General features: G+C 34.8%; 3 protein-coding genes across 4 annotated transcripts in view; 2 read left to right on the top strand and 1 right to left on the bottom strand.

The window, feature by feature from the left end:
- LOC123686068 (protein eva-1 homolog C) overlaps positions 1–11696 on the top strand; it is an 86381-nt gene extending 74685 nt beyond the window's left edge. For both annotated transcript variants that reach the window (XM_045626029.1, XM_045626028.1), the window contains exons 5-7: positions 1197–1340; positions 2159–2413; positions 10591–11696. In XM_045626029.1, coding sequence (XP_045481985.1) covers positions 1197–1340; positions 2159–2413; positions 10591–10970 — 779 coding nt within the window. In that variant the 3' untranslated portion in view covers positions 10971–11696. The remainder of the gene's footprint in view (positions 1–1196; positions 1341–2158; positions 2414–10590) is intronic.
- Positions 11697–13601: 1905 nt separating this feature from the next.
- Positions 13602–16876, top strand: LOC123685669 (calcium permeable stress-gated cation channel 1). Its single transcript, XM_045625462.1, has 2 exons — positions 13602–13762; positions 13816–16876. Exon 2 carries the CDS (start codon positions 13824–13826, stop codon positions 16065–16067), a length of 2244 nt encoding a protein of 747 aa, XP_045481418.1. The 5' UTR covers positions 13602–13762; positions 13816–13823; the 3' UTR covers positions 16068–16876.
- A 311-nt stretch (positions 16877–17187) lies between these two features.
- Positions 17188–19881, bottom strand: LOC123685670 (signal recognition particle subunit SRP72). Its single transcript, XM_045625463.1, has 10 exons — positions 19684–19881; positions 19475–19592; positions 19172–19424; positions 18934–19121; positions 18403–18877; positions 18168–18329; positions 17959–18114; positions 17750–17904; positions 17473–17688; positions 17188–17380 (listed from the first exon to the last, which is right to left on the bottom strand). The coding sequence occupies exons 1-10, from the start codon at positions 19790–19792 to the stop codon at positions 17263–17265; spliced, it is 1950 nt and encodes a 649-aa protein (XP_045481419.1). The 5' UTR covers positions 19793–19881; the 3' UTR covers positions 17188–17262.
- Between the last annotated feature and the right edge of the window lie 1160 nt (positions 19882–21041).

The raw sequence follows: 21041 nt of genomic DNA, 5'->3' as shown, positions 1-21041 counted from the left end.
GAAATGCTATTCCAGCCCTATAAGCCAGGAAGTTTTCAAATTATTTTCTTATCGACGAATTTGCTTTTCATTAGAAGTGGAAAACTTTGTTTGCAGGCCCCTTCATCGACTTCTATTCATTTATTCTCGATCATTACGAGAACCAGGTGCTGGCAACACTGCTGCAAAAAAACAGAAACCACTCTTCTTTCTCTCCCTCGAAGATTTTCACAATTAAAGACCATTCCAGTCCAAAAAGAACTGAATTGCATTCCATTTCCTATTAAAATAATGATGAACTAAAAATAACTCCCAGTGCTTTTATAAATGACAACATTGGTGTCGAAAAGTACGCTAAACGCTTGTAGAGATTCTCTGGATTCACAAAAACGGTTTTTCCAGTCTGTGTTTTAATAAGGTGTATTTTTTAGCGCTCGTTCCTCGAACCCAGCTCTATATCATTGCTGCATAATGTCTGTATCTTTCGAATTTGGTGTCAGGCATCATCTCCAACTATAGAGTTCTATCCACTGAATTTCGAGGTCAAATTTGATTCTGTTCGGCCGGTCTAAATGCGATATTTTTCTGACTAGGTGTTCCGTAAAATGCATGTTCGAAACTACGAATTCGAGGGAGATGAACACATTCAATACAATATTTCCATAATAACAGGGACGACTAGATTCTGGGTTGAAATCTAGTTTATATAGTCGAATAATCATTTATGATTTTTTTATTTCGAATAAAATGATAAGAAAATGATGAATGAACAATAATTTTTTAACAATACAAGTCGTCGATGTGTTTTCCACCTATTAGAAAAAACGTTTTCTAAGCTTCTCGCAGTTTCAGATATACAGGGTGATTCACCGCGATGGCCTCTTAGAAGTTTATGGAAAACTTATCATAATTTTGTGCTGAAAATTTTCAAGTTCTATCCCCCTAAAATATTTACAAAACTCCACAACTTTCGGTTATACCGCAAACACCGCATTCTTATTTCGAATGGCTCACCCAGTATATTATTGCATCAGTTGATATCACATTTTATGACAATTCAGTCTAATAAGCCTTCGCGATTAATCACCCTGTATATTCGAGAAAAATTCAATGGAATTCGAATCCGGTAATTAGGTAGGTGTTAGTCACGAATAGAAAATAGTGTTAAGCTGAATAATCCTCCCCATATGAATAGCAAAGTTTTCTTCGATTTTCAGCATGCCTGGTTAGCTATGCAACAGAAACTGTAATGAACATGTGCCATGGAAAGAGGACTTGTGAGATTTCAGCAGATGTCAGGACTTTTGGTAGTCCTTGCAGGCCAGAATCCAGGATGTATTTGAAGGTTGTTCACACTTGTGGTGAGTATTTTCAGAACCCTTTTATTATTCAACTGAAAAGATCTGTATTTCTAGAATTATATCATTCAATATCCAAATTTTAATATCAATATGAATTTTTAAGTTTCGAAATGGACAGTTTTCTTCAGAAAATATAAAACGAAATATGTAACAAAAAAACTGATTCCTCTGGAAGATTCTGAAATTATTTCTTGGTTTTATACAATTGTTAATAAAAAAAAAAGATTAAATTTAGGGAGCTGGTATTAAACAAAGTACCTTGGTAAAAAAAGAGCAATGAGTAGTTTTCTTCTTGATTTTATTGATAATTTTAATCGAAAAAGGATCAGAACTAATAAAATGGTATCTAAAAATGATATGATGGTAATTTTTGGAAAATATTTCTCTTTGTTCGACTCTCTAAAAAGGGAAAAACCAATTCATATCATAAATGTTTTCTCGATTTCAAAATGAATCGTTTTCTTCTTGATTTTACGAGAAATTATAAATCGAAAAAAATGTTCAAAGCTAGGGAATCGGTAGCTAAAGAGAGGGTGGGTATTGCTGAAGGGTAGGTTTTCAGAAGTCGTTTTTTTCATTATTCAAATTGGCAAATATTGGTTTGAAGGATTCGAAGTCTGCTCCCGTTAGCAGCGTTCGGTACGCTTCATTCATATTCATTCTTTTTTTTTTTAATTTGTCTTTTATCGATCGAAAGTAGGTTTATGAAAAATCGGAAATATTGCGAACGGCAATCCCCTCAGGAACTGAAGCTGAAAATGTATAATACCGGTTATGGGAAGTGCGGGAAATGAAAAGAATTTATTGTGTTTTTCCAGTTCCTCGTAAAGTTTTGAAAGACCAATACGACATGGGACTAGAGCCTGACGAAGTCGAGGAAGCGCAAGAATTTTCAGATGAAAACGATAAGGACGATTTCGATTCTTATGATGTGGATACCGCTTTTATTGGGGAATCTGCAGCTTCGCCGTCGGCTCCAAACTCGGAGGAAGCCAAAGGAAATCAGCTTGTGAAGGATGAACCCACCGTGAACGCTAAAAGTCCAAGTCAAAAGTCTAAAGATGTCGATATAGGTGAGTCAATCTTTTTTCGCACATTCGTCTTCACTTATGGGAATAAATACACTCTGTTAGCTCTAGGAGGCCTGGAAAATCATAAAAAACTGACAGTCCGACCAAATAATAATAATTTATTGATTCTCTAAGGCACCAAAGAGTATAGGACAAGTATTTAATTGAGAGATTTCAAAAATTTAGGAAGACAATTTAGCAATTTCGTACTTTGGTATATTGGTATATATTTTGGACTTATGTGTTGCTTGGTCCATTTATTTTAATTTTGTCGAGTATACAGGGCCACGGTCGAGGGTACCCTAGACTTTTAAAGGGAACAGAAAGTAAGATTTCATTGAAGATTTGGTTTCTTGGGTAAAAACCACTAGCCACTGCTCTATCATTCTAAAATATTTTCAGTGCTGCAGTGTGCCAAAAAGTACCAACAACTTCTATATTTCATATAAAACACCCTATATATATTGGTACTTTTTTCGGTTCATCTTAGCCTCTTATTATTATTTATGTATTATCTTCCTTGTTACTGTTTTCGGGTAATTGATTGATTCACTTCTTTTTTTGTGCTTCAATTGAACATTAATCATATCGATACTTGGAATTAGGGATTCATCAAGCCAAGTAGCTTGACATTTCAAACAACTACTTGACTTGAAAATCAAGCTCGTGAAAAATTACATACTTGAGCTTGACTTGACTTGATATCAAGCTACTTGATATTACTTGAGCTTGATATGCACGCGTCGCAAGGCATATATTTCTGCAATCTTGTGCGCGCTTAGACTAAATAAGGGGATTCCTCGAGCGCCGAGAGACTGAAGCATTCGTCAGTGTGACTTTATTAGTATTTTTCTCACATTTCTATGAAATATATTGGTAGATCTTGGTAGTTTAAGAAATATCTTTCCAACCTGGCCAAAATGGCCAAGGATTTTTCATCAACACAATTATCTTCAGCTCCTGTTGAGAGACAATTTTCCAGAACTGCTCTAATAGTTACAAAAACCCGTAATAGGTTAGGCGCAAATCTGATCTGTCTTAGATCCTGGATGAAAAATTATGAAATCAAACAAAGCCTGGAGGTTTCTCAATATTAAGAAACTTGTTTTATTACACGTAAATGAACACTGAGAATATTTTAGATCCATAGAACAGTGGTTCCTACCAAAGACATAAAATTTTCAACAAAATCATACCTTCCGTAAATAGTCCAGAGTACCTACCATCGACCATGTAGCCCACCCTGTATATTATGTAAATACAGTTACTAGAAAAGCGATATCAAAAATTAATGAACGATATTACGCTTTTGAGCGTTAAAAGCATTGTTAACACAATTACCACATAGTAAGATTTTGTAGGGACGTGCACTAAAAACAAGGCTGTAATTGACGTTAATTATTGAATTATTTATTGTTTTACAAATAATATCAATATGCGTGGCCAGCTCAAATTCCCATCAAGTAATTATTCAGCTGATGTTATAGCGAATTTGTTAGCCAGGATAAACAAAAAACAAAAGTTTTTCGTTCACGCAAATACATTTTTTTGGATGAAAATTCTCACTCTGCGAAAGGCTCTCAAGAAAGGTTAAGTGGAAATTAAACCACGCTACTTGTATGATAGAGGCACCAGAAACGAAGATGTGCAGAAGTAGAGAATGCACTCTTGTTTCTAATTGGATATTGACGTGAAATGGGAGAGAGAAAAACGTTTTAACGTTTTTTATGCATTTCTTTCTAGGAAATTAGTCAGCACTGTATACAGAGTGGGCTATTGAAAACGAAACAGACCCATACATCAAAAACGAATCGATATAATTAATTTATTTTTGTTGTTTTATATCAAGAAGGAAACTACCTTTCAAATGAGTTATTACTTGCCATATGTTGGCATTTAAAAATTCAGGGGTGGTCTTCAGAGCTCCGAGGGATGGAAAATGTAATTGACATGTCTAAGCGTTTTATATTATTCGGTTCTGCCGACCTACAGTGCCAATGTTTCGTTTTCAATGGCCCACTCTGTATGTCTCGAAATAATCATCGATGTATATCAGTTTTAATCTTCTGAAATCTCAAAACTTATTCTTTTATTTCATTTCATTCGATAAGAGGGTTGAAAACTTCAGATGTTCAAGGTTTTTCTGGTAGAAATTCTGAATGCTCTTCTTGCAGTTTGACAGATAGAGAACACTAAAAATTGACATTTTTCTTATAGTTGAATTATTTTCCCGAAAACTGCGTTCCATCATGTAACTCCTCGACGAATTTCCATATGAAATACGATGTGACATACTACACCTATGGGCTGTATACTCGCATAGCTGAAATATGAATGAGGTATAGGGCTTGGAGCTATTGCTCTCACGTTATTGTGTTTTCGGTCTTTCTCCATCTAAAATCAACTGAAGCTCTTTGTGTAAGGATGTGTTCTGTATTCAACAAACAACGATCACAATGTACGTCAATGTCGAAAGGAAATATGGGAGAATGTTCTACTATTAGATTGAGTGGAATTCGTAAAAGATAATACGAATCCAAAATTTCGAAACTCATTTACCATTACTCCTACACTCAGCAGTTCTGAAAGGCTGTATTCTAAATCAAAATCTTCGATTTTCGGTAAAACGAAGAGATGAGATAGCAATCTCAAACTCACACCTCTAAGAGGTGTGAAAAAAGGTTAAAATTTAGAGAGTTGGACCAATAATGGAACCTTTAGGTACTCCTACACTCAGCAGTTCTGAAAGGCTGTATTCTAAATTAAAATCTTCGATTTTCGGTAAAACGAAGAGATGAGATAGCAATCTCAAACTCACACCTCTACGAGGTGTGAAAAAAGGTTAAAATTTAGAGAGTTGAACCAATAATGGAACCTTTAGGTACTCTCCTCGACCATCCTGTGAACTCTAGTCACCCGAGCTTGAAGTATTTATTTTAGGTATAGGGTTTGCTCAAGTAATAAAAAAAATAGGTTCTAATTTGAAAATCTTCAGTTTGGATGAATATGAGTTGTCCAAGTTAATGATCTTCTCATAAACACCTTGTACATTTTTGGTCCAAACCGCAAACAGTGTTATACTACTACGTATTTGCAGAATCGAAAATGAAAAGAATTTTTCCGAAAAAAGCTTTTTCTGCCGAATTATTCAAAAAAATGTGAGTACTCATCGCCACCAGTTTTTTCATAACAATTCCATTAACTCATTAACCGTTGAGTTTTTACCTAAGGTATCCTTTTTCCGAAATTTTCGTCAAAAAAGTTATCTAATAATGGAATAATATACTGGGTGTGCCATTTGAAATAAGGACGTAGTAGCCTGTTACCGGTATAACCGGAAGTTGTAGAGATCTGAAATTATTTTAGGGAGAAAGATCATTGTCTCAGATCCCAATATGCAAATTATCAGCTCGAAATCATTATTAGTTTTTCATAAACGTCTAATAGGCCATCCCGGTGAATCACCCTGTATAAAATAATTGAAATGTCCTTAATTATCTTTCAAACAACTTCAGAATACTCCGGCATTGCAGTTTGCTTATTTTTTTTTCTAATATCATATCATTAATAATAAAATAATCGAGTTGAATCTGTATAGAATTTTATTAAGTGAACCTCTGATGATAAATTAAAAAAAAAAAAAGATTTCCACCGCCTTAATCTCCGAATTCCTCAACACAAAGGCCCTCCAAGATTATATGAGACTTCTTAGACTTTGGAACGTCAAAAATTCAGCTTTCTCCCTTTCGTTCCAACGTTTACCTTTTCATTGCGCCCGGTTTGACCGCACAATTCGAAAAGTTAAACTCAATAGAGGAGGCCCGAAAGAACACGCAAACTCACCGAAAATAATAACTCAGCCTAATAGATATGACAGCATACCCCGCTAGCATGGCATCTTTCTTGTTTGTATACATCTTAATTTTAATACGGCCCAACCATGTATCATTTTAACGTCTGGGCTATAAAAAAGATAAAGGTAAATTTTTCTATTAGAACATTTTCTTTTCCCACCCCTCTTGAAATTTATATTCGACTAGGCAATAAATGCGTGTAGGGATATGCACCATTGGTGGTTTAATTGTATAAAGAGGGAAACATCGCAAATTTTACATGAAGCTTATTATTTCCTCTATCTCACGGAATATATCAACTCATCTGAAAATAAATATTATCCCCCTGGGATTTCGAACAGGAGCGTAGCAACGAGGCTAGGGTGGGAATGTCGACACTAGAAAAGACGACAACATCAAAGAAATAGTCTGATAAACCGCATTCGTCTGAGATCTAGAGTTTTTGTTGATGTATTACACCTTTATACTGTATTGGCAAATAAGATACGTCTCAATAGTGTAGATATCTAATTCCTGGAACAGCTACAAAATCCCTTCAGTTCAATAAATACATATACCGGTAAAAATAGGGTAACTCATAGCTTTATTCCTCTTTAACCATATGCTGCTACAGTTCGAAAAAATTCAAGAGAAAAAAGTACAAACTCCGTTGAGATTTTGTCTGTTGTCCTATTTTCCAGTGTGTATAGTCTGATACGGTCATTTGAACAATTCTTTTTCCAGCATCGCTTTGAGGATAGGGAGCACAAGTAGACACAATTGTTCGAAATGATTCAGTATAGAGTATCAGAATTATGAGTTATACCATTAATCTATGTTAAGAAAAGTCAATTGAAAAGTCACCGGTCTACCATAGTAAAACACATTCTTTTGGCAGAATTCGATTTTATTATTCAACATAGTTGCCTTCGAGGGTGATACAGCGATTAAAACGATCTTCCAACTTTTCGATAGCATTTTTGTAGTACGATTTGTCTTTCGCTTCAAAATAGGCCTCAGTTTCGGCGATTACTTCTTCATTGGCGCTGAATTTCTTTCCAGCGTCCATTCTTTTGAGGTCTGAGAACAGGAAAAAGTCGCTGGGGGCCAGATCTGGCGAATACGATGAATGAAGAAGCAATTCGAATATTTTCGAATATTTCTTCAGATAAGGTTTTTTGCGAAAAGACCTTTTTGATTTTCAATCCTGCCAATTCGTACTCCTATAAGACTGTCTGAGTCTTCGTCCAAAAATGTACAGGGATACGAGGAGATAATGAACTTGGTAAGTAAGTTTTTTTCGAAAAAAACTTTCTCTGCAGAAATATTCAAAAGGGACCGCAATTTGTTCAAATGTTGGAGTTAGCCGTGACACACCCAGTATTATTTAGATAAGATTAGATTTAATTAACCAGGTTTGGGTTCATTGCGACCTAATGGTCTATTGTTCTCCCCATCAGAGCTCTTGTCGCCATAACATGATCTACAGCTCGCCTTCCAGTTCCAAGTTCTAATGAACTCCAGTACCTGGAATGCCTTCAAGGAGGCTATAATGCCTCACTTCTATAAGTTTCTTGTCCAGAGCAGATTTTGCGTTGGCTAGTGATGGTCAGGCATTTCGTCAGCAGGTGATCTGGAGTTTCTTCCTCCTCCCCAAAGAATCTTTTCTGCTAGATACATTCTCATGAGGTGTTTTCTAAGGCGACAATGCCCTAAGAGGAATTCAGTGAGGTGGTGTAGTATATTCTTGCAAAGATCCATATACTTCTTGGATCTTGCAGTGTCAAAGTTTCGAAGGAACTTTTTGGAATGAACCAACCCAGGAAGATTCTACCAGAGTGTTTCTCTTTCAGTTTTTTCCTCCTCCTGAAACTCTTTCTTGTAGGTTCATTAGCCTATAGAACAGAAAGGTTCCGGGCCAATGAAAGGAGTTTGTGCTCCTTTTCTGGCAAGTGTGTTGGCCTCTTCATTTCCTCTAATTCCTGAGAACCCAGAACTTGGTATTCTTGTCTATTTCATTGAGTTTTCTTCGGAACTTCAGTATTATCTTAGAATCGATGATATGTGTTTAATTTAATTGCAGCCTGACTATCAGAATGTATCACTTTATCACATTTCTGATAGTTTCTTGTTAGGTTAATTTCTACACATCTTTCTATTGCAAGTATCTCTGCCTGAAAGACACTTAGACAGCAGCCTAACAATATTAAGCATTTGGTGCCAGTCGTGGTTTTGGAACCATCTGCGTACCATTTGATGATATTCTTTTTGAGACCTGTGTTATTCACTTCCAACATCTTTTCCAAAGTTTACTAACGAATCCTTAAACCAAACATCTCCAAAATCAATAGCTGATGCGACCAATTTGCTATTTCCCATCATTCGATACTTCCATCAATTAAATTTGGGAATAACTTCCTACCACGTAATCGGAAACAAAGAAGAGTCAACAATGCGTGACGTTCCACTTAGCTACGAGTGAAATTCGTTCATTTAATTACGCGTGAAAAGCGTTTGAGCAATTGCGAAAAATTTTATGGTGTTTATCAGTGGATGGCGGTTTGGGAAGTGCGCTCTTTCCAATATCGAATGTTCGGCGGGCAGTATTCATCATTCGCGAATTTGCATATGATCCCCTCTTGTGCTGAGTTGACGGTAAAATCGCTTTTCACGTCAGTCTCATGATCCCACATAAACAGGCTATCAATCGGAGTGGTTCACCTCAGATCAGATCGGTTCAGAAATATCAGCAACAAGTGGGTGCAAGCTTCGGCTATTTTCAACAGTTTTATGTCTGCATTTACATTTGTGTTGGGGTCAGCGAGCTGTATGTAATTGAATACCTTTGAGATTGACCATGGCCCTTTTATGGTATTTTCACATTAATATTCAATTATTCCATATATGCATAGATACTTTATGACACTTTCAAATATATCGCCCCACAAAAGTTCGGACATTTTGAGACTGTTTGAAAAGTTTCCAAATTTTTTTTCACCAATAGGTGAAATCTAATTGTTTACTCACCCATCTAAATCATTTCCTGCCCATTCCTTCAAGTTACACAGTTTTAGGCAGAAATTTATTTTAAGTATTTGTACTATAAAATCAGTTCACTCAAAAAAAAAAGATAAAATAGCATGTTCAATAAGCAACCACGTGTTAATAATTCTGAGCATTGTTTGAAGCTGTTAAAGTGCAATAAACCTGAATTTTTGCGTCGATATGTGACAATGAATGAAATATGGCTCCATCATTTAACTCCGGAGTGTAATCGACAGTCAGCTGAGAGGACTGTACACGATGAACAGAATCCAAAGCGAGGAAAACACAACAGTCAGCTGGCAAGGTTATAGCATCAGTATTCTGGGATGCGCAAGGTATAATATTCATTGATTAAATCCAAAAGGGCCAGACCATCAACTGCGATTATTATATAGCGTTATTCGATCTTTAAAGGATGAAATCGTTAAAAAACGGCCCCATTTGAAGAAACAATAATGCTGTCTCATCAAGACAATGCGCCGTGTCACAAATCAATGAAAACAATGGTAATATTCCATGAATTGGGCTTCAAATTGCTTCTGCATCCACCGTATTGGCCAGATCTGGCCCCCAGCGACTTTTTCCTGTTCTCAAACCTCAAAAGAATGCACGCTGGAAAGATATTTAGCGCCAATGAAGAAGTAATCGCCGAAACTGAAGCCTATTTTGAAGCGAAAGACAAATCGTACTACAAAAATGGTATCAAAAAGTTGTAAGATCGCTATAATCACTGTATCGCCCTCGAAGGCGACTATATTGAATAATAAAATCGAATTTGGCCGAAAAAAATGAGTTTTACTATGGTAGAACGGGGACTCTTCAATTGGTCTGTTAGTGCTGAAATTTTCATCAAAAAATATCTAATGATGCAATAATATCCTAGGTGTGTCATTTGAAATAAGGAAGTAGTAGTCTGTTTCCGGTATAACCGGAAGTTTTAGAAATCTGATATATTTTAGGTAGAAAGATAATTGTCTCAAACGCCAACATGCAAATTTTCAGCGCAAAATATGATAAGTGTTCCATAATCATCTAATAGGCCATCGCGGTGAATCACCTCCTATAAGGTGTCCCATCAAAAAAGTCAAAAAACTCAATATCTTAAGATAAACGAATGACATTTTTGAAAAACTGAAAAAACGGGATAGTTTCCGACAAATCTGCCTCTAGAAGATTGCGTTGAAAATATATAGGGCGTCCCATTTAAGAAGCATCAACTCTCAATCCGTTTTAGTAGATTCATAAATTCTTTCATCTAAAACTTGCATTACCGATTATTATATATAACCTTTTCTTTTCCAGAGCGCCAAGAACTCTACATACTGTACCTGATAATCAGCATAGCATCTGGGGTCGTCATATGCCTAACAATCTTAGTTGGAAGACTCCTCGTGCAACGCAAGAGAGCCAAAAACGATTCCAAATCCCAGACTACAAACATCTCCGATAACAGCCTCCCAAATGGATTCACCGACGACATCAGCGAAGTAGATGCTGACATCGACTTAACAGCACCTCATCCAGTACCGACTGCACCCTTACACCCTGTACCAATCGAGGTTTTCACAGAGGTGGTGCACTACCCTCATGTTCATTCCCACCACACCTTCCTGAGGAACGAGGGTGTGGAGCCACCAAGAAGTATCAGTGGCTCGTCAAACCCCCATTTCTACTACGGATGACAGGAGGCCTACCCTCCAACTGGAGGACTGCAGAATTTCCACCACCAACACCAAATAACTGTTTCCACCCCCATGTGAATGTATTGAATTTAGTGTGTTAAATAAATGTCTATTATAATTCGAGGATGCGAGGAATTCGGTGAAAGAACTGACAGTGATAAGGAGCTTGGTTTTGGGGAAAGTTCTAACTAAAATCCTTGCGTGAGATGAATATTATATTCGACGACAACTGAACACTAGAGGTGAAGTTCTGAACTGGTTTTAGAAATTTAGAGGAGAAATTGTGGTTTAGGGACTGAAGGACCCGGTGAGAGAGACAAAAATAATTGTGGCAAATTATAGAGGTTTATTATTATAATTCCTTATAGTGGTTCTGTGTATCTCGGTGATGATAACTACAGATTATTATACATTTTTGTTTAACATATCAATGGAAATAAACGGATAAATCGATGTCAAAAATCTTATAACTGTCATCATGTAAACTGGGAATTCTCAATTGGGAATTACTCCTTAAATATAGAAACATTCGATGTTATACTACCATGCTACTACCACTGTGCACAATCCCACTAAACAATTATTATGTATATGAAAAATTTAGAATTCTATCCATTCGGTTGAATTATATTATATCTTGATACTGACTGATTTTATATTTATGTTATATACTTCTGTCAAAAATATTTGTACAATTTTCAATATATATTTATTTCTTATTTTGAATGCACGTTTTCTTTCCCTTGCAAATATCATTTCCCTTTCAGTTCCTGTAAGTTTAGATGAAAGAGAGTACTGAACCTGTAAATTTTTCGAGTTTGATGAAAGAGCTTTTGTAATTTCTACAGAATTTTTCAAAGGAAGCCCTATCTACTCAAGGGCGTAGATGTGAGGTGGTTGAGGGGGTAAGTACCCCCCCAGACTTCCAAAACATAACATTTCAGAATTTTGGCTAAGACGAAGAACAAAAATTTTTCCATAAAAATGAACCAATAAAATCGGATCATTTTACCATTTATGAGTTTATTATCGTTTTCAAGATGATGAATTCTACTACACTACGAGCACGTCTACATCCGAGGTTTATTATTTTCCTTTATCTATCCGATTTGTCGTCCCTTGCTTTTCCATCTGTGATTTTTACAGCTTTTTATCGGGGCGCCAAATTTTAGGGGTATAAAGCCAATTGAAAAGTCCCCGGTCTGATGCACAGAAGGAGGTGCTAGTATTAAATACATATGATTTTTAGTTAGTACCAACCTTCAAACGATACGTGTCAAAATTTGACAGCAGTCCGACCATTATTTTGTGAGATATTGCTTTGTGAGTGTAGCTACTTTTGTTATTTGAAAAAAGATGGAAAAAAATTTCGTGTGCTGATAAAATATTGCTTTTTGAAGGGAAAAAATACAGTTGAAGCAAAATCTAGGCTTGATGAAGAGTTTCCGGGGTCTGCATCAGAAACATCAACCATCATTGATGTGAATGCTAAGTTCAAACGTGTTGAAATGAGCACTGAAGATGGCGAACGCAGTGGACGCCCAAAAGAGGCTGTCACCGATGGAAAAATCAAAAGAGTTCACAAAATAATTTTGAATGACCGTAGAGTGGAGATGATCGAGATAGCAGACATTGTGAAGATGTCATCTGAACGTGTACATCATATATATCATGCACGAATATTTTTACATGAGAAAGCTGTGTGCAAAATGGGTGCCGCGCGAGCTCACAATCGATCAAAATCAAAAACGTGTTAATAATTCTAAGCACTGTTTGAAGCTGTTTAAGTGCAATAAACCTGAATTTTTGCGTCGATATGTGACAATCGATGAAACATGGCTCCATCATTTCACTCCGGAGTCCAATCGACAGTCAGCTGAGTGGACTGCACACGATAAACCGAATCCAAAGCAAGGAAAAACCAGTCAGCTGGCAAGGTTATGGGATCAGTATTCTAAGATGCGGAAGGTTTAATATTCATTGATTTCCTCCAAAAGGGCCAAACCATCAACAGCGGTGATTATATAGCGTTATTGGAATGTTTTCTAAGTGAAAATACCATTCTTTGTAGTGAAATAAAAAAAACATACCAATTTAATTGAAATCGAATAGGCGCTCTCAACTAGTTATGAAAATACCAATAGGTACTAAAATGCACCTTCAAAACTAGAGCGTCGTACTTTTAAACAATTCATAGCGTTGTTTGATGAAATCGGCAAGTTGTCCTTTGATATATTAGACAAGGTGATTTTAAGTTTAAAATTACGATTTCATACGAAATTGAACAGTAGCCTGAGAATAAAAAGGGTGCTTAAAAGAAAATTCAGATAAATTAAGTAAAGCGAGGTGGCGAAATCTTGAAATTCTGAGAAACTCGAAATTACCTGAACCAAGAAAATAGCAGTTCAAAAATTAGATTTTGATAAAAAATTCTTGATGGGAAACCTAGAAACGCAATGGCTTTCTGTTGGAAACCAACCCGAAATTTGTTTAAGCTATGAAACGCAAGATAAACCGGTCATGTGTGGTTACCCTTATATCTCGTGTATCGTGTGTTGCGTGTCCGATGGAAAGTAGAGCAAAATATATTAGGAAGAAGAATGTTCCTAAATTTCCATGACACATCGGATGACGTTTCTTTGTATATTTAATTTGACGTTATGTACTTACTTTACTATCATAGACTATAATAATAGAAGTAATTCATTTATTACAATGAACATCAAATGGAAAACTGTACCTTGAAGAAATATTGATACACATATTGCTATGAACAAAGTGCATATCGGAAGGTAAAGCCAAAAGATATTCAATTTTATCATCACTTACATTGCTCTTCTTACAGGGGAAACAATGATATCTGATTTATCACATATTTTTACTACATCTGGTGTAGGATATATAAGCAATAATACCTGCCTCACAACAATTAGAAATGCAACAGCTATCAGTAATATTTATGGAGGCATACCAGAAACCATTTTACTCAACGTTATTTGTTATATTATCCTTATTTTACTTTTTGCCATTTTACGTAATAGAGCTTGGGATTACGGTAGATTGGCTTTGATGCACAATGAAAAATGGACACAGTTATTCTACAAAAATACAGATGATGCAGTTGCAATAGAAGAATCCAATGCCGATGTTTCCCTTATACCTGATCAAGGCTGCTTATGGTTTCCTTCTATCTTCAAGTTGACAAGAGAAAGGATATATTCAAGATGTGGACCAGATGCTGCTCATTATTTATCTTTTCAGAAGCATCTATTAATTCTAACTTGTTGTATAACATGTTTTTCCCTAATCGTGATCCTACCTATACATTACCAAGGAAATTTACAAGGAGATGATGTAACCAGTTTTGGTCATAGTACAATAAGCAACCTCCCTGCCTCTTCAGATTGGTTATGGGTACATGTGGTAGCTTGTTTCACTTTACTTCCTCTATCAGTCTATATAATGCGGAAAAGTTCAGGTAAAAGACCCAGTGCTACTGTTCTCTCTTCTCGTACTTTGATGATTACTCATATTTCAAGAGGTCAGAGGAATGTTGATGACCTAAAAAGTTATTTCTCTGTTCGATATCCGGGAGTTGAAATTAAAGATATACAAATTGCTTATCGTGTGAAAAAATTAATGAAATATGAAATGGAACGTGAGACAGTTAGAGAAGCTAAAGCATATTGTGTTACTAATAACAAGACTGACTTGAGAGTTCAGCCCCATGGTTGTATCATATGCTGTCCATGGAAAACAGAAAACGCTCTGCAATATTATACCCAAGAGGAAGAAAAATTGAATGACTTTGTGGTATCTGAAAGGCAAAGAGTTTTAGAGCGACCATTGGGGATTGCATTTGTCACTTTAAGAACTGAAGAAATGGCTGATCACATTTTAAATTCATTTCAGCCTGACTCAATTCGACAATGGATAATAGCAAAAGCACCATCTCCCTCTGACATCAACTGGGAAAATCTTGAAATATCTTATAGGAATTGGTACTCCAAAGCAATCCTCATAAATGCTATTTTATTTTTAATTTTATTCTTCCTAACCACACCTTTAATTTTAGTGAATGTTATCAATAATCTGACTTCAATTCAAGAAAATTTTATTTCTAAACTTAGTCCAATGTTGTCTGAGTTTCTTCCCACACTACTTCTGCTATCATTTTCTGCATTACTACCAGTTATTGTTGCTTATTCTGATCAGTGGATGTCTCATTGGACTAAATCCCAACAAAATCATGCAACAATGCACAAGACATTTTTCTTTCTTTTATTTATGGTGTTGATTCTTCCTTCCTTGGGCTTAACAAGTGCTCAAACATTTGTACAATGGTCTATTCAAAAAAATCAGTCAGTTCATTGGGATTGTATATTCTTAGCCGATAAAGGTGCGTTTTTCGTAAATTATGTTATTACTTCAGCATTAATCGGAACAGCCCTAGAGTTGCTGAGATTTCCTGAATTGGCCATGTATACTTGGAGATTGTTCCGTATAAAATCTGAAGCTGAGAAAATGACTATCCGTAAACAAATCTTATCAGAGTTTCCGTTCGGCATTCATTATGCTTGGACGCTTCTCATATATACTGTAAGTACAGTTTATTCTTTGTCTTGTCCCCTTATCACCCCTTTCGGTTTGATATATCTAACTCTCAAATATTTAGTTGATAAATATAATATTTATTATGTGTATCGGCCTATCACAATGTGTGGTGAAGGCCATGCAATTCATAGTAATGCTGTTAAAATGGTTAGGGTTTCCGTTCTTCTTTTACAACTCATCATGTCTGTGTTTTTCTACATAAGAGGAGGACTTTCTTGGATGACATATTTAACAATAATCTCCTCACTTTTCACAGGAGGATGCTTCATATTACTTAGTCCTTTTCCTTCCTGTAAAACTTCTCGTTCAAACCGTACTAATCTTTCAGAAACGCAAGAAGAATATATTGCCCCTGTCCTTCTAAGTTCTCAGTTTGTAGGTGGGGAAACTGGAGCTAATATTCCAGCTTCACAATCATATGGTTCTAATGTGAGTGATATAACTGTGCAAATAGATTTGGATAATTCTACTAGTACTGCTTAAGCATCAAATTCTTTAATCCTTCCAAGGCTGTGACTAATATCTTGTCTTCATTTACTCATTCACAAAAAAAACGACAAATCACTTCTCGAAGTGTACTTTCCTTTATTCATTAATTTGAAATCATAGTTTGCATTTACATTTTAAATGTTTGATTTCAAACTTTATTTGAATAAATCTTACTTGGAGGTTTGGTAGGGATGTCACTTCTGCTATATTTTGTCTATTCATTTAATTTGTTTGAACTTGTTTTAAACCAATAATTAACATGAGTATCAATTCAAAGTTATACCTGAACCTTTACTCACGAATTTTTTTAAAACTTTTTTATCAGTTTTTTCAAAGGCAGTTCTTCCTTCAGACTTGAAGCAAACTCAAAAGCAAATACTTAACTTTCCAATTAATTCAAATTTACTTAAGTATCTGGCTATCCGAATATTGGTTATTCACTGTTGTCGTTACCCAGTTTGAGATTAATTTTATGGAACTTCAATAATCAAAGTTCCTGTGCTTATATCATCTGATATAAAGTGTATTAGAAACCCTACTTCACTATTCTGAATATATATTCAGTGATGTAGATTTATTAGGAAATATTAAAATACAGCTCATAACTACATAAATAAATTGATTATAGATGTTATGTATAGTAATTTATTGAATATATTGTGTTTTAGTTAAACTTTTTGTTGAGATAATTTAATTGATCTGATGAATTTGCAGCTTGTAACTTCTTCAACTAATGTGAAAATATTTTCTTACAAGCATTATTTTTCAATAAATATGTAAATTCAATTATACTTTTTTAGTTACTTTGATTATTATTTAACGCGATATTTACACTGAAGATTGAATAAATGAGTTTTTAAAAAAAAAGTACTTATGTGCAACAAATTGAAGTGAGCTACCTAAATTTATCAAGTCTGAAAAATATAAAGAGTGTATCTGTTTTTTTAAACTTCAATGAAAATGATCGCTAGCTGCTAGGATCAGTAATTCACTCTAATATGAAGGGGCGATTTTAGAAAACTATTTCACTAGATAAATCATGCCCTTTAGGAGCTTATTGATCATTATTTGGCCAGTTATTTATATCGATTCAATGTTTCATGAAAAAGAAAACTTATATGCAAACAAAATTATAATTCACCTCATTACAAATTCATAATGAAAAAATTGAAAAAGTCATTTTTTTAAATTAACGTCTCTTGTTCTTCTTCTTCTGCTGCTTCTTTTGATGATTCATAGGAACTCTAGGTGATGGTGCAGCAGGAGAATCCTCAGTATCTTGTTCCACAAGTTTTGATGAAAAATCACTGAAAAAAAATCAATATTGAATAAAAGATTTCAAAAATGAAAACTAATAACTGAATTTCAAAATAAATTTCGTAAAAGAATAACTTCATACAATTGATCTGCTTGTCCAGATGCTGTTCCTTGAGAGCCTTTAATAACTTCTTTTGTTCTCCTGTCTCTTTTCTTACGGTAACCTGTTCTTTCATACTTGGGCAGCCAACGCTCTGGATCTGGAGCCTGACTCAAATCACAATTTTTCGGCAACTTGCCCTTCTTCTTTCTGTTCTTATGTTTCCTTTTACGATCATCTGACCCTTCTGAAGGAGTGCTAAAATAAAAAAGACCCCAAAATATTAATATATTATAAAAAATTTTGGAGATAATATTACCCAGGCAGAGACTCTTGTTTTGTAACCATTGGACTCTTTTTGATGTTTGTAGCTGAGATCTGCATATTCTGGATGTTTTCCAAGTCAAGACCTTCGGAAAGTTCTTCAATAGATGGTAGGTCTTTACTCAAAACTAATGCTTTCTTCTCATCAAACTAAAACAATAAGTGTTAAAAAGATAAAATACATGAGGAATATCTAGAAATTACCTGCGATAGAGCCAATACTAGCTGTGCCAAAATCTTTTTATCATCTTGATTTGACCTGAGTAGTTCTTCCAAGCTATTGACAGCCACTTGCGCATGACCATTTCGTATATGAAAGTCTGCTGCTTGTCTCCACATATTTGTTAAATCGCCTTTTACCTACAAAGTAATGTTAAGAACATTTTTGCTTCATTATAAGTTGATATACCTACTCTATTTTTTTTATACCAAGTCACAGATTTCTCAAATAGTTTCAGAGCGGCGCTTTCTTGTTCTAATCCAAGGTAAATGGTGGTAAGTGCACCGATAATACCTGGTTTATAAGTATTCTCTCCCAAATTTTCCATAACTTCACAAGCTTCTAATCTTTTACCCTAAAAAAACTCCAATAAGTAAACTGTTTCTTCTTTTAATAAATTCGAGTAAACAAACAAATTGAAACCTTACTTGTACTAGATGGTATTGAGCAATTGCAAGCTTAACAAAAAATACTTCATCCTCATTTGTACTTTTGAACGATTGCAAAACATCAATTGCCTGTTGCATCTTATTTGATTTAAACAGAATAGCCGACCTTAGAATAGTGGTGTGTAGAATTAGATCTGGATATTGCTTGTCGATCTGCTGGCATAGTTTTTCACACTGCTCATTCTGATTTATATAATAAGTGAATAATGCATTATTAAGGGAGATATATTTACGAGACTCAGATGGTAACTTATGTTTAAGTGCATCATTCAGAGCAGTTTTCATCTTTTTCTTCGAATCGAATAAATTTTGGTCCTTATTAATGCAAACCATATTATTACAAGCTACAGCTGTCAGTGCAATATCTTCTAGTTTCAGTTTCAAGTTTGTGGAATATAACTGTTGAGCTTCTTTTAGGCGTCCTTGTTTCTGATAAACAAATGCCAATTGAATTCTGAAATTCATTAAATCAATAAAAAAAAGTCATTACTTCATGTATCTCATGCTCACTTAATTAAAGCAAGTTCAATATCGATTTCCTCTTCAGAAGCCTCCTCTTCCTCCAACATTTCCCTACATAGTTTTTCACATTGCTTCAATTTTTTCTCGGCTTCAGTATATAATTCTCTGGATATCAATAAGCAAGCTTTATTAAAGCATAATTCATATGTATTTTCTCTGAGATCATCAATATCAACCTATGAAATAAAAATTTAGTTTACTTTCTTCATATATTACCCAAACATACCTCACTCTCCTCAGAGTAAAGGAGAGCAGCACTCAAATTAGAATTTCTTTCTTCGTCATAGTCATCATTACTAGTTTTAACCATTTCTTTATAGAGCTTTGCTGATTTTTCATAATTTTCTAGACGATAATATATCTGAGCTTTCAGTTCCTTTATTCGATTATCATCTTCATCGCACTTTTCTATTACCTTCAGTGCTTCTTCATGTTGATTTATACGATAATGACAATACGCTCTCTCAAAGACCAAAAGTCTACAAAAATTTATTTCAGAACATGTTTATTCCAAAAAAATTCAACTTACGAAGCAAATTCTTGCTTCTTATTGAGTAGTTGAATTGCCTCTTCGAATTTATTAAGCTGAATCAAGCATACTATTTTGCATTTAAATGCCAAACTATCATGAGGAGATATTCCTATAACTGAAATTCAAAATTAATATAAATGTTTCGTTCTGTAAAAACAATTTCTAATGGTTCATTTTAGTAATGTTGACATATGGTAGGTACCCACTTTTATTGGTAATTTTAAAAGCTCTCTCGTATTCTCCATTCTGCCCAAGTTTATTCAACTCGGCATAAAATTGGGAAATTGCCTTTTCTTTCTGATTAATTTCACTCATGATAAATGATGATACTAATCAATTTCAAGTCCGAATGGACATTGCCACGCACAGAACCAGAAGTGATAGATCAAAAATAAATTTAGGCAACACCAAACGTCAAAACTGATATCTTTTTGACTTGACAGCTCTTGTGAACAGCGGGAATTTCAAAAAAAATGAAGCCGGAAACTTGAATATATCTTTCTCAGAGAGACGAAATCACTCTGCTACTCAGATATTGAATTTAATATCATTATAATTGATTACATATTTGTACTAAAACACCTGCTAAGCTGGAAAAATTAGGGGACTACGGCAGTTGAGATCTGCACAGCAATTTTTTTCAGTGGAAAGGTACTTACCAAACTCATCACACAAGGCTTTTTTTGAACTGAATATTAATTGAATTCAATCAAATAACTCGTGGATGCTCTTACGACAATTACCTGAGTCCCTTCAGCCTACAGTTGAATTATTTACATAGGTGACACTTATGGAAATCACCCTTTTTTTAAATGTTGGCACCCTCAAAGAATAGGTAATTATATACTCGATTACATATTCGTACTGAAAAACCTGCTTAACTAAAATAATGAGGTGACTTCAGTAGTTTGAGGTCTGCACGGCAATGCTTTACAATAGATACCTACCAAACTTATCACAAACAGCTTTTTTGAACTAGAATATCGATTGAATGCATTTCAGGAGTAAATTACATAATTGGTGGACGATAACTTTCTTTATTAAGCTGGCAATTGGTCATATACCTGAGTCCCTTCAGCCTATAGATGAATTATTTACATAGATGACACTTATGGAAATAATTTTTTTTTTGTGAAATGTTGCCATCCTTAATGAATAGGTGGTAATATAATTATAATCGATTACATATTCTTACTTAAAACCTGCTAAGCTGATAAAATCAAGGGACTTCAACAGATATTTTGAATTTTGTGAGAGGAATTTTCAAGGCGGGTTGCTTTGCCCTCTGGTGACCAATTTCTGAGGCTTGTAAAATGGGTATTCATGCCCCCAAAACATTAGTGTGTAAACTGTGCTTTTACGGTGTAGAAAATTTTTTTTGGTAGGAATCGATGCCAAATTCGAAATCTACGATCTCGAAACTATCTAAAACTATCATAAAATGTTCGAATTCGATCGGTCGATTTTTTCGGAAAAACCAAGACTATAACCTTGGATATTTTTTCGCCAAAAAAATTTTTTGTATCAGATCGATTTCGAAATTTGATGTTATGAAGAGTTTTTC

Source organism: Harmonia axyridis, chromosome X (genome assembly GCF_914767665.1).
Source record: "Harmonia axyridis chromosome X, icHarAxyr1.1, whole genome shotgun sequence".
NCBI lineage: Eukaryota > Metazoa > Arthropoda > Insecta > Coleoptera > Coccinellidae > Harmonia > Harmonia axyridis.
The sequence above is the reverse complement of the archived record's forward strand: the minus strand, read 5'-3'. Positions and strand labels throughout refer to the sequence as shown.

Excerpts from the sequence above, each read along its gene's own strand:
- LOC123685669 (XM_045625462.1), top strand. The coding sequence starts at position 13,824 with ATGATATCTGATTTATCACATATTTTTACTACATCTGGTGTAGGATAT.
- LOC123685670 (XM_045625463.1), bottom strand. The coding sequence starts at position 19,792 with ATGAGTGAAATTAATCAGAAAGAAAAGGCAATTTCCCAATTTTATGCC. Across the intron at positions 18,878-18,933 it reads ATTGAACTTGCTTTAATTAA|AATTCAATTGGCATTTGTTT; the intron begins GTGAGCATGAGA and ends AATGAATTTCAG. Across the intron at positions 17,381-17,472 it reads TCTGGACAAGCAGATCAATT|TGATTTTTCATCAAAACTTG; the intron begins GTATGAAGTTAT and ends ATTTTTTTTCAG.